We start from the raw sequence: 12,901 nt of genomic DNA, 5'->3' as shown, positions 1-12,901 counted from the left end.
ATTGCAGATATTTATGACAGCCTTGGAGATGGAATTGAGCTCTGGTAAGCACCCATATTCTCAGATAAGGTGCATTAGGCCTGTAAACTCATGCAGGAGAATATAGCTCATGCAGAGAGGCAGCAGACCATGCAAGCTGTGAAATGAACTGCAGCAATACAGCTTCACCCTGGGGATTCCTTTCCAAGTGACAAAGGAGCAGGAGAGGCAAAATGCTGACTTTCTGTGTAAACTGGGAATAGCTGAGCAGTTCTGTCCTGTAGTTAGCAGAGCTGCTGGTGTCCTAGGCTTGGGACAGTAGAATGTGTTGCATTAGTATCTCACAGTGACACCTGCCCTGAGAAACCCCTGAAAAAAACCACAGAATTAGGCTCAACTCCAGCAACTCTGCTTAAAAAAAAAAAACACACCAAAATTTGCTGTTTCTCCAAGGATCTCTTAAGAACAGTAATAAAATTTGTCTCTCTCTGTGCCTTGGCAGTATCCACTGCATAGGAAACCCTGGGGAGCAGGATATGGGAGGGCCTCACATGACTGCATCACTCCTTAAAGAGCAGCCCTGTCCTCCTACAGGGAGCCTGCCAAGGACCAGCAGCCACACACAGAGAGAAGTGGCTCTGCAGATACTGGAGTGTTTTAGGAAGGGAAAAAAAATAGGAAGAAAGAAAAGAAAATGCAGGGAGAAAAAAAAAAGGACTTCTATTTGAATATGTATGCCAGCACATCTAAGTAATGTGTTTACCATGACTCCAGTTCACAAGGTTTAAAGAGAAACATAAAATGTCTTACAGGAGCACAAAATAGGTCTTCTTTACCTGTCACAATTCTATCACCATTCTCACATTTTTCATGGGTTCTTCTGAGATGAAAAGTAAATAGAAAGATATTGCTGGAAGATGGACACCACCAAGTGTGTGTCCCTAGTTAAGCGAGGTACAACAGCTTCATGTCGTGGCCCTTGGTGGGTCAGGGAGCTGCTGCAGGTCTCCGCTTCACTCTGTGTGGCTTTGCAGCTGCATCAGCACATCAGTGCAGGCTCTTCCTCCTGCTACCACCTAGAGCCATGCAGCAAAAGCCAGCAGCAGGGCCAAGCCTTACCTGGGTGTGCAGTGCCACAGCAGAGGGGCAACGCAGCCTGATTACCGTGAACTAGAACAGCTGGTTGCAGCTGCTTTGTAACGTGGTGGCAGAGCCCTGCATCTGGTCCAGAAAGGCCTTGTCCCCAGCAGCTGTCCCTGTCAGAGGAGGAAGCATAGCTGTGTGCCTGGATGGACTCCTGCCTGCCAGGGTCCTGATTTTGCCCCAAAACTGCTGCATCACCAGCAGGGGTCTGACATGTCTCCTCCTGTTTCAGCTGCTGGCCAACTCTAAAGCACATACCTCACGTTTCATCAGTGCCAACCTCCCATGCAACAAGTTCAAGAACCGCCTGGTGAACATCATGCCATACGAGCTGACGAGAGTCTGTCTGCAGCCCATCCGGGGTGTTGAGGGCTCTGATTACATCAATGCCAGCTTCATAGATGGCTACAGGTAAGGGCTGTCTTAGCTACCTGGGCCAACCTGTCATGTGTGATTGTAAACCTGGGCACAGCTGCCTTCTCCTCTTTCCCAAGGACTGGTCCTAGCTGCCTAGAGGTGGTCTGGGGATCCTTTTGTTGCATTTTCTCTCTTTCAGGTGGGGCAGTAATACTTAAAGTTTCCATTTCTAAATGCTGGCATCACCATCTCAGGTGCTAAGTTCCAGGAGAGGAGAATCAGGGAAACAGCCCAGTGGCCACATCTCCTTCCCAGCCAGTTCTCAGAGAATAATCCAGATCAAATCCCAACAACAGGCATACAAGGCTCATTCCTGTCATCTCTCTGTGCCATCGCAGTAGGGTCAGCCAGCACAGGAGTGGGGAATACAGCAACGGATGTCATACAGTGCCCCCCAACTTGGCCCTGCCTAGATGCTGTTTAATGGACTGGTGACCTGCCAGGAGCAACAGGCACTGCCAGAGCGAGCAGATGTTGGTGCAGCCACGCCAGCAGCTTTATGCCTCTATTGCTGCTCCGTTAGCTGAGCCCAAGCAAGGTTCCTGGGGGAAAGGGCTACGTGGAAGCAAGAGCAGGCAAGGAGAAGAAGAGGAGCAACCCTGGGAGCATCCCAACACAGCAAAACCACAGTGACCCAAGCTTTCTCAGGGTGGGACAGAGTAATGGGCAAGGATGAAGGAGCTGGAGCAAAGCTGTCATGGAGCAGCCTTTGCTCTCTTCTGCTTGTGTGGCTCTGAGCCGTCTAGCACTGCATCATTAACGTGGCCATCTGCCTCCATGGCCCAGCAGCCCAGCCTCTGACAAGGGCTGCAGCCACTCTGTCCTGGCTCCAGAGCCAACTGAGAGCTGTGCTAGTTTTGCCCCTTGGTGATGCTTTGGAGGGAAGGCTGCCAGCACAGCAGGTGCTACCTACCCCTTCTCCGAAGAGCACTGTTATCTCTTTCCATCCTCTCCTTTGAACTGAGCAATCTTATTATTATCTAAAGAGATCAGTTGGTCCAACCTCACTGATGCTGCATCTTTAGCTCTTTTGTTTCACTCTGTACCCCCTACTTCCTGCTTTTTATGATGTCTTATAAATCCACCTTGAAGCAGCCCCTATCTTCATCATTACAGCTGTCCTGCAGCATGTTTATTAATTTTAACACTAGCAAAGAGAGGAAGTGCAGGAGGGGAGGGTGGACGTTACCACCCCGAGTCCCACAGGCTCCAGCGCCCCACTGTGGTGAAGCTACACCCTGTTGTCATCGCCTGTGCAGCACCAGACCGTGTCTTGCAGGTGGCATGTTGTGCCAGGCTAGGCAGCCAGCAGGCCAAAAAGCCAGCATGCTGCAGAGCTGGCCCTTCTCAGAGTCCAAACACCAAGGTGCTTGCTCCAGGGTGGTAGCCAGGCTGGGGCAGGTCAAGCTCTGCTTTCACATGAAACATTTCAAGTGAAATGTGAAACATTCTGGTCCACAGTGCAACCATGGACACATTTGGAAGCTTCAGAAGAGCTGGCAGAACAATCTTCATGGTTTCCACACTGCCCTAGTTACTAGCTGGTGTGCATGATCCAAGTGACCTGGTTCAGTTGCTCTCTGTTCTCATGCAATGGGAGGGGTGGTGACTGCTGCAGAGAGTAAATGCGCTGCTGGGATCATTCCCAAGTACAGCACCTCCTTCTAACCTGGAGGGGTGCCCACAGCCTGCTGACATGGGCCTGGGTGCAAAGAAGTCTCTCAGGGCATCAGTGCTGGGAATGAGCAGCAAGGAGAGGCTGGTCTGGGGGCACTATTACCCCAGCAAAGATTAGCAGCCCTTCTAGATCCTGTACCTGGTGGTACTCCACTACATCTGTGGGGAGCACTTAGAAGACATGTGCAGGGCAGGCTTATCCCTCACCTAGAGTCCATGGCTAGCCTGGAGACTTGCCTCCTGCAGCTGTATTGGCAGCCCCACTCCCTGCTCCACAGGACCCCTGTTTCCAGCTCTTCCAGTCCGGTAGCTCTTGGGAGTAGCTGCTGCCCATTTCCCAGGAGCAGGTCTGAACACCATTATGTTTGTTGCAGGCAGCAGAAGGCCTACATTGCCACACAGGGACCACTGGCTGAGACCACAGAGGATTTCTGGCGGATGCTCTGGGAGCACAACTCCACCATCGTGGTGATGTTGACAAAGCTGCGTGAGATGGGCCGGGTATGAATCCTGCAGGGGAGGGAGGCTGCATGGCTGCTGTCTCTGGGCACAACCTAGAGACTCACCCCAATGTGGTCCCACAACCACATATGCTCCCAGGGGGTGGGAGGGAGGAGCAGCAGCTTGTCAGTGCTAATGGCTCAGTGTGCTCCTCATCCACAGGAGAAGTGTCATCAGTACTGGCCCGCAGAGCGCTCTGCCCGGTACCAGTACTTCGTGGTGGACCCCATGGCAGAGTACAACATGCCACAGTACATCCTCCGGGAGTTCAAGGTGACAGATGCCAGGGTGAGTGCAACTGCTGTCTCCCCAGCTCCCCTGCATTCTGTGCCTCTGTTCTGCCCAGGCCAGTGAAGGAAGCATGCAGCAGCTCCAGGGTGAAACAGAAAGCAAGGTGCTGCCTTGCACTACAGGCAGAAAGGGCTGCTGCACCCCACCTGCTGCTGCCCACCTGCTGCTTCTCTCATCACAAATTCCTTTCTTGCCAGCTGTGTCAGCCCCAGTGAACAGCTCAGGCAAACCTATCAGCATCAGACCCTGCCTTACCTGTGCTGTGCTGGGCTTCCCTGCATCTGGAATAGCTGCATGAAGCTGGACCTGTGTGTGAGAGCAAATGTGGTCCTGGGGTGGAGCTAGTCCCCAAGCAGGACCAGGGCACTGACCCAACAGACCCTGCAGAGGCCCGAAGTCCTGGTCAGCTTAGTTGTCCTGGGGTGAACACAAGAGAGCAGAGGTGGGACCCAAATGCTCAGCAAAAGATATGCTTGGACTCATCCATGGTCTCTGCACCCTCTCAGCTGGCCTGGGCCAGGGTATCTAAGAGCAGGTGTGAGAGGGCCTAGCTCTCTCTCCCCCACAGCATGAGAAACCACAGCTAACTCAGTCAGAGAAAAGCAGACTATATTTACGAGCATATATGGAAAGCAGGTTATATATAACACAATATATACAGGTATTCACAATATATACACAGAAATATACAGCAAAGAGAAATAACACAACAAAAATCCCTCCCCGAGCAGGGATCCCCTCCCTGTAACCCCCTCTCTCCCTCCCTACCTCCCTTTTACCCCAAAAAGGGGTTAGAGAGAAAGAAAGGCAAGTTATTAAGGAAAAGAATCGTTATAAAGCTTTCAAAAGCCCATGCAGGATTAGTTTTTGCTTATCTCAAGGCCAACTCCAGGTAGTTTACAGAGAAGCAGGCAGGGAGAACAGGCTGAAACCCAAACTCCCCAACTCCCAAACCAAACTCCCAAAAAATTCCAACTGCTCTACAATTTAAGGTTGTATTTTGTTCATCCACCAATGAAATTCGTTTAGAATATCAGAATGTTTTTGTTCTAGTACCGAAAACATTTAGCCAGTGTCCCAGTACTGTTTGTTCTTTAAAGGTGCAGCCTCAAACGGTCACAGCAGGCCAGCAGCACCAGTTCTGAGAGGGGCAAAATCAGCCCCTCCTCCACAGTTCATGTCCAACACCTCCCTATCCCCATAGGACGGCCAGTCACGGACCATCCGCCAGTTCCAGTTCACAGACTGGCCTGAGCAAGGAGTGCCAAAGACAGGAGAGGGCTTCATCGACTTCATTGGCCAGGTGCACAAGACCAAGGAGCAGTTCGGGCAGGACGGGCCCATCACAGTGCACTGCAGGTGAGTGGGAACACATCAGCACCCACCTCTGCCTTCATCAGCCCTTGAAGATGTCCCATACTTCACTTACCTGGGCACCTGCCAACTCCCCTGCACATGGTGTCCCTCCTGCACACCACTGACAAGAGGCAGGCAGGAGCTGAGGAGACAGCAACATCCATGGGTGCCATTTTTGCCAGGTGACCAGATTAACCCAGTGCCCTGGTGGTACTGATTTGTGGCTCCTTGAAGAGTCTTTGGGCAGGGTAGAATGCCTCAGCAGCCTGGCCCAAAGGCAAGGCAGAATTGGTGTGACCCATGGTACTGAGGGAGCATCTCCGGCTGGCAATGTCCTTGTGGTCATTCCTCACCCCACTGAGCAGGCTGGTGTGCTCCATGAGGTGGGGACACTTGCATCTTTCCTAGTCTCTCTGGGGCTGGTGGGTCTCTAACAGCACCTCCTGCTCCCTCCCTGCAGTGCTGGGGTCGGGCGCACGGGCGTGTTCATCACGCTCAGCATCGTGCTGGAGAGGATGCGCTACGAGGGGGTGGTGGACATGTTCCAGACGGTGAAGACCTTGCGGACACAGCGGCCAGCCATGGTGCAGACAGAGGTGAGCGTCCCCTCCTCCTCAGGGCAGTGGGAGAAGGGAGGCGAGCTGCCGTCTCTGAATGTTGAGCTCTGCTGCCCACTGTCCTTCGGTCTCCACTTCTCACGCTTTCCACCTTGCTACCTTGCAGGACCAGTACCAGCTGTGCTACAGAGCGGCGCTGGAGTATCTCGGCAGCTTCGACCACTATGCAACGTAACTAGTGCTTTCCTCCAGTCGCGGTGGGGATGTCTAGGAGTGGAGACGGGTCCCTCTGAGCCAGAGCCGCCCATTCCTCAGTCCTTCTGTACAGATGGAGGTGCTGCCCAGGCAGCAGTCCTCCACGCCAACCAGTTTTGACCACGGCATTTAGGAACTTCGCCCCAGCGCCAAACGAGGGAATCCGACTCCAAAAGCATTTCCAGTCTCTGGCTGAATTTCTGCTCATGTGCATCTCTCGCCCTCTCTCACGCGACTGCATTTCACAGCGAGGCTATAGGTGGGTGGAATGGGATCTTTTTTTTAAACATGTAAAATAGTTACTAGTGGTTTTTATAATCTCTTTCTTTACTTTTTATTTTTTGCAAGTCTTAAATGTTTTGCCCCGGCAGAACTGGACCCGCCAAACCTTTGGGAGTTGGGTTGTTTGGGTTTGTTGGTTTTTTTTTTCAATTTCCTTTTGCTTCTACATTTTTTTACTGCCCTGTGTTTATTTCAGCCCAGTCACTGCTGGTTCTGCCCATTTTAGTGCAGCTTCCTTGGTAATTTGCAGCAGCTGGCTTGTGGTTCCTGCCCGGCTCCATTCCCCATAGGCCGCTTTTTAATCCTCTGTAGAATATGAAATTTCATTAAACTGGACCTAAGCTACCAATTATTTTTTCAGCGTTTTCCCCTCGTCCCCATTATTTCCTGAGTAAGTTTGGGTTTGGGAGGGCATGTGGGGTCACCGGAGAGTCACAACGGTCCCCTTTGTCAGCTGGAAACCGTTCGGTCCTATCACGACGCGTGTTAAACCAATCCAGTGACTGTGTGTATTGGCAGATCCCGATATGACGTGAGTTGTTCGTCGCCTTGTTCGTGAGAGACCCAAAATCCTGGGCCCCAGGCTTTGGAGCCTCTAGTGTGTCTCGCTGGGAAGGGGGCAGGAGGGAGTGGGTCCCACGCTTCCCCGGGGAGGGGACGGAGAGAGCGAGACACGGCCCTTTTGTTAATGCGTGGTTCTGTGCGTGCGGGCACCATTCTGTCACTCTCACCAGTGAAGTCCATCGGAGCATTCACAAAGGCAAGGAGCACAAGCCCAGCTGTCCCCAGAGCGGAGCCAGGCCGGCTCTCTTTGGAAAGCAGGGTGCTGCAGGGAAGGGGAGGGGGAGTACACATGGCTTCAGAGGTTGGGCCTATCTATAATTTTTGCTATCCTGCAAACGTTAAAAGTCACTAGAATATTGTACTTTCCGCTACTTCAGGACGTTCTAATGAACCAATGTGGCAAGACTACTGGACTTAATTTAATGGTACTATATATTAATACTCCTTATTATATCATGCTTGCACTAAAGACAGGGAGCGAGCAGCCCTCTTTGGAGTGCATTGAGTTATGAATAAAGGTGGTGGAAGGGTATCTAATTGTATTATCACATGTATTCCGAGTTAAGAATCCAAGCTACGTTGAAATCAGCAATCCAGGGTTGGTAATGTTGGAGGACACATTCATTTTTACCTTGTGGATGCATAGTGCTGTAGGGGTCACTGTTGTATACAGTCTGTTTTCTATTTGTTAATAAAAAAAAAAAAAATCTACAGCATCATTGCATAATTCTTGATGTTAATAAATTTGAATAATCGGGTTTCATACAAGCTGGCTTTGCTGTCTCTTTCTTCAGCAATAAGCAGAGGCCGTCGAGTCCCTCAGCAGTGGGCACGCTTCTCAGCCTGTTGCCATAGAAATCCTTTCCCACAGGCACATCCCAGCCTCAAGTGCCTCACACTTCCCACAGGGACCCTGTGCCAGCAGGGAGCTTGAGACCTTCTGTGACAGACCCCTTTGTGCATGTGTGTGCTCACCTCCTATCCACCAGGGTGCACCAAGAGTCCGTGGTACTTCCAGCCTGTCTTTAGCCCTCTCTGGGTACCCTCCACTTCCCAGCGGGAGGAAGCCAGTAATGACTTTGCTGAGGTAATGCTCTTCGCAAGCTGTCTTAGTATCACAGTATCACCAAGGTTGGAAGAGACCTCAAAGATCGAGTCCAACCTGTCACCACAGACCTCATGCCACATCCAATCCTCTCTTGAACACCTCCAGGGATGGTGACTCCACCACCTCCCTGGGCAGCCCATTCCAATGACGAATGACTCTCTCTGTGAAGAACTTTCTCCTCACCTTGTGTTGCAGTTTGAGCTGGGTGCCCCCTGATGTGTTCACTTCCTGTGTCCAGAAGTCCAGCCCAGAGGGGTGAACACAGGAAATTGTGTGTATTTCCTACCATAATTCTTTGCACCACTAAAAGATCCAGTGCGGGGTCTAGCACTCTCTCTTTCTTCCTCCTCTGCCAGCCGGTAACTGGGGGAGATGTCTGCTGGCTTTGGGCCTGGCTAGGCCCAAGGCCACGGGGGAATGGGCAGTCTCAGACCTGGCCAGCTGAGACTAGCCCAGCAGAGGGAGGAGGAAGAAGGAGCCCTGAGGGTCTTGGGTGTACCCTCAGGTGGGAATGGGATGTCTCTGGGTTTGTTTTGGGATCTCTCTTTGTCACTGTGCTTTGGGTTTTCTGTAAACATTCACTGCTTTCTATTTAAACTTTCATCACTTTTTGCAATCCGTTTGTCCTGAGTGTTCATTCCTGCCCATGGTGGGGAGAGGGGGCTGCCTCAACCCAGCACATTCTTGGTAGCAGAGGATGGTTGTAGTGGGGAAGGGGTCTGCCTCAAACCCACCACACCTTGACCCTAAAAAGTAGTGGCTAGGTCCTGGGACACACCCTCCCCATTGTACTTTAGTGCCAGTTACTAATCCTCAGAAGACCCCAGAATGTAGCAGGATGCAGCCCTGAAGTGATGCTGAGCTTTGGTGGAAGGACATTTACCTGCACCCTGCTCCCTGCCAGTCCCTGAAGGACCAAGATGGATTTTGTTTGTGAATTTCCACGAAAGAGGTCAATGGTGGTGGTTTTGGTGGCATTATCAGTTCTGGATGAGGCTGAGATGTTGCCAGTTTCCTTTAACACTGCAGTAAAGCTGTTCTGCAGCACTGAGCACAGTTGTGTATGCAAAATTATTGTTCAGCAGTAAAACCATGCCCTAACTGCAAAGCAGTACCCAAGGACCTTCAGACATGGAACTCTACTCTGTGCCCATTCTGCATGTGAACTGCAAACCATAGGGTAAGTGCCAGCTCACAGAAAGCAGCACCCGCAAACAGCACAAGCGTGGAAGGCAAAGGCCAGTGCAAGGGGCAGAACTACATGGGCCAGTGCCCCATGGCCTGTCCGCCCTTCCTGAGGAAGCTAAGCATGCTCTGACCAGCATGACCGATGAGCTTTTCCCCAGTGTAACCGTGGACATATTCTTGCTCCTTGGTGACTTTACTGGAACTCAGCCACATCTGGCATTTCCTGACAGGCCAGACCAGCATCTGAGCAGGTACTAGATGCCAAACGGTCTTTGTTTTGGCTGTGCTGCTAAGCTACAGCTGGTGACAATGCTTTCACCACGTGGATGTGCCACTCGCTGAGCAGTTGCCAGACACTTTCACGTGCACAGCACATGTGGTTTGAATGCAGCAATTTGCTGTCCCCAAAACCAGCGGCTCCCAGAACACTTGGACCGTATGCACAAGCACACACAGGTACTGTCTTTCTCCTTGTCTGAGAACACTTGGAGCTTCCCTTCCCATCTGATGCCTTGTTCTTAACCCAAACCCCTCAAAAACAACCCAGGGGAAACAGGGGAACAAACACTCTGAATTCACTCTCAGGTCTTTGCTTCTCTGCCTGCCACATGGGTAAGACACAGACCTTTTCAGGTGGTCAGTGCACTTGTCTATGCACTGAATGGGAACAAGAGAAGGCAGGGAGAGAGAACAGCATCTCAGTATGAACTGTGTTGGAAATAACATGACTGAACCCAGGCCTCTGCAGCAAGGCTGCTGGTGGGTAACCAGTGTGGAGGTGAAGCCATGTGGCCAAAGCCTCGTGTTGGTCTCAAGAGCCAAAAAAAGGCTCAGCACACAGGAGGCCCCGAGAGCGTAAGGACATGCTGCCTTGGCAAGGGGACACGCACCCAGGGGTCAGCCATGTCAGGAAGCAGCAAAAGCAGCTGTTACCTGAAGGGGAAGTCCTGCTCCCCTGGCCTCCTCACACACAACAGAGGGGCTGGAGCTCTATCAGTTTAGAAGCACTTACTTTCAAAATATTTATTTCCTTTTATCTCTGCATATCTCACAAAATAAAAATGGAGCAATATAAAGAGACTAACCATGCACAGTGAGTAACTGGGGCTGCAGTGATCAGCTTTCCTTAGCCAGAAAGGATTTAACATATCTGGCTTTTTTTTTTGCTCCATCTTTTTTGCTATCCATTTGAGACCTACCTCCCTCTGGTACTACCCCAGCTTCACAGTGCCATGCTGTGTTCCAGATCTGAAGGGAATGATCTCAAGATGGTGCCAGGAGGCAACATTTGGCCTCCTTCGTTTGGAGTCTGTCTGACAGACCAACCACACTTTCACTGAGCAGTGGAGCTGGATAGTCACTGCTGCCTTTTGGGTTTGTCTATTGAAAAAGCTCCATTGCTTAATTGTACCAGGTAGCCCTAATGCAGTCTCAGATAAACAGCTTTGTAAAGGGCACAATCTGGCAGGTGGGACAGCAGCGAAATGGCAGCTAGTTAAAGGTGAATTCCTGGGCACTGAGCTGCTCTTCTACTCTTTCTAGTTTCTTTAATTTTTTTAATTAATTCCATTGATACCTGTACCAAGAGAGCTGTGTAGGCCCTGCCTAGGCTTGGCTTGCCACCTAGTGATGCTAAATCATAGGATCGTAGGATGGTTTGGGTTGGAAAGAACCTTTAAAGATCATCTAGTCCAAATAACATCCTGTCCAAGCACTTACCCTTTGGGATTCCATTACATTTTAATTTTTCTCTTTTTTTTTGTTTTTAAGGGCCAAATAGTTGTTAAATCAGGAAAAGAAACAGCTGCAGCGCTGAACAAATCTGAGCTTACTCTATGCAGTAGCCTGGCAACTCCTTCCCCCATAATCCTGGCATTTCTTGTTCTCAGCAAGGTTGCCATTTTAATTTGTGAAGTTTCCTAGTTAAGAGTGACCTTTCTTTTCCCTTTTTTTAAATTTTCCTCTGTTCTGACCTGGTTCATTTTTGAGAGCAGGAAAAACTCTGATCCACTTAAAAGCTCACTGTTGCCCTTTTGCCAGTTTTAATAAGTAATCTCAGTCTACAGTAACAGTTATATGTCATCAAGCTTCCCTGCCTACACACTTCTGCTCATAGTGACATTTTACACACTGGCTCATCTCTCCTGGTATTAGAAGGTTGGACTTCCTTGACTACTGGATAGCAAGGGCAGCTGCCAAGCCACCAGAAAGGCCAGAAACGTAACCATCACCTGACCCTTGTCTGTGTTGGTGCCTCCATCGTAGGAGACTGCGTTGTGCTTGCTGTGATTTTAATCCACTGGGGTTCTGGTCCATGTACTTGGCAACGTGGGGTCTGGGCAGGTCAGAAAGGTACAATACCCTGCAGTCTCATACACTTTTCAGGGCTACTTGTGTGCCTACAGCACAACACCAAATGAGAGGCGTATCCAGAGAAATGTGCAGTGAAATCAAGGTTTTTATCGAGGCATGAGGGACCAAGTGTGGTCTCTGAGGTGGGTTATGAGCTCTTTTGGGTGGGTTGTGCTTACTTTCAAGGTTGCCCGTTGGTATTTGCACATTTGAAAAGCATTTAGCACAACATGATCTGTGAAAAATCACTCCCAGCCAAGGGAATGGGGTCAGTATCCCTAGTCTGTCAAGCATTCAGCCTTGGCCACACTTGCAGGCATTTACTGCTAAAGCTACATTATCAGCTCCAATGGACTGTCGTCAGCTTGGGCTGGCCACAGGGACACTTTTCCACAGCTCCAGATGACCAGGCTTTGCTGATGGAACTCCTTGACATGGGCCAGGACTGGCACCAGTCCAGTCCCAGGTTGTGTTTGCTGCCAGACATTTGTATAGTATCAAATTCTACTTTGGCTTTGCTTACACACAGAAATTGCAGGCATATAATTAGCTCGGTTAATACGTTCAATTGGCACATGCCCATTGTGTGTCACCAGTCAGTGCCCAAACCCCATTAGCTCACTAGAGCAGCCATTTACACAGGATTAATACCCAGAGCTTCCGTTTAAGGCACGACCCAGCTGCACCGGCCCCTGGTGCCCCGCTGGCGGTGTGCAGGCCCCCGGGCTCCCCGTGCCACCGGCCCGGGCCTTGCCACCTTTGCCAGCTGCTCAGGGCACGGGCCGCGGGCCATTGCACCGGGACTGCACGCGGAAGTTTGATCTATCTGACAGCTAAGCGGCTGCTGCGCCGGCAGGCTAAACTCCTGTTCCCTGCTCGGCCGGTCCATCCCGGCCTCCCCGCTGAGGGCAGGACCAGGAGCCCCAAGAAGGTTAGGCCTGCCCCGGGCCACTGCGAGGCCGTGCTATCCTCGGGACTGCGCTCCGAGGTCACACCCGACGGGCGTCTCTGGGGTTCTGGAGGCGGGGCGCGGCTGGACCCACTCCCCGTGATCGCCGCTGGGGCCCCGGAAGGGCCTCCCCGCAGCCTCTAGTAGGCCTGGGCCTCCTTAGCAACCGCCCCCTAGAGACTGCTGCCGGCCCTCATCCCGTCCGCCTAGCAACGGCCCCGTTTCCGCCCTCCTGATTCGCTGGCCCTCCCCGGCCGGCCGTCGAGTTCGTATTGGCTGTGA

General features: G+C 51.4%; 1 protein-coding gene across 18 annotated transcripts in view; it reads left to right on the top strand.

The window, feature by feature from the left end:
* PTPRF (protein tyrosine phosphatase receptor type F) overlaps positions 1-6,586 on the top strand; it is a 416,351-nt gene extending 409,765 nt beyond the window's left edge. For all 18 annotated transcript variants that reach the window (XM_054165224.1, XM_054165218.1, XM_054165223.1 and 15 more), the window contains 6 exons: positions 1,355-1,533; positions 3,591-3,717; positions 3,880-4,005; positions 5,213-5,367; positions 5,825-5,960; positions 6,088-6,586. In XM_054165224.1, coding sequence (XP_054021199.1) covers positions 1,355-1,533; positions 3,591-3,717; positions 3,880-4,005; positions 5,213-5,367; positions 5,825-5,960; positions 6,088-6,156 — 792 coding nt within the window. In that variant the 3' untranslated portion in view covers positions 6,157-6,586. The remainder of the gene's footprint in view (positions 1-1,354; positions 1,534-3,590; positions 3,718-3,879; positions 4,006-5,212; positions 5,368-5,824; positions 5,961-6,087) is intronic.
* The last annotated feature ends 6,315 nt before the right edge of the window (positions 6,587-12,901 follow it).

The sequence above is a fragment of the Dryobates pubescens genome, chromosome 11 (assembly GCF_014839835.1).
Source record: "Dryobates pubescens isolate bDryPub1 chromosome 11, bDryPub1.pri, whole genome shotgun sequence".
Taxonomy (NCBI): Eukaryota; Metazoa; Chordata; class Aves; order Piciformes; family Picidae; genus Dryobates; species Dryobates pubescens.
Note: the sequence above shows the minus strand (reverse complement) of the source record. Positions and strands in the feature narration are given on the sequence as shown.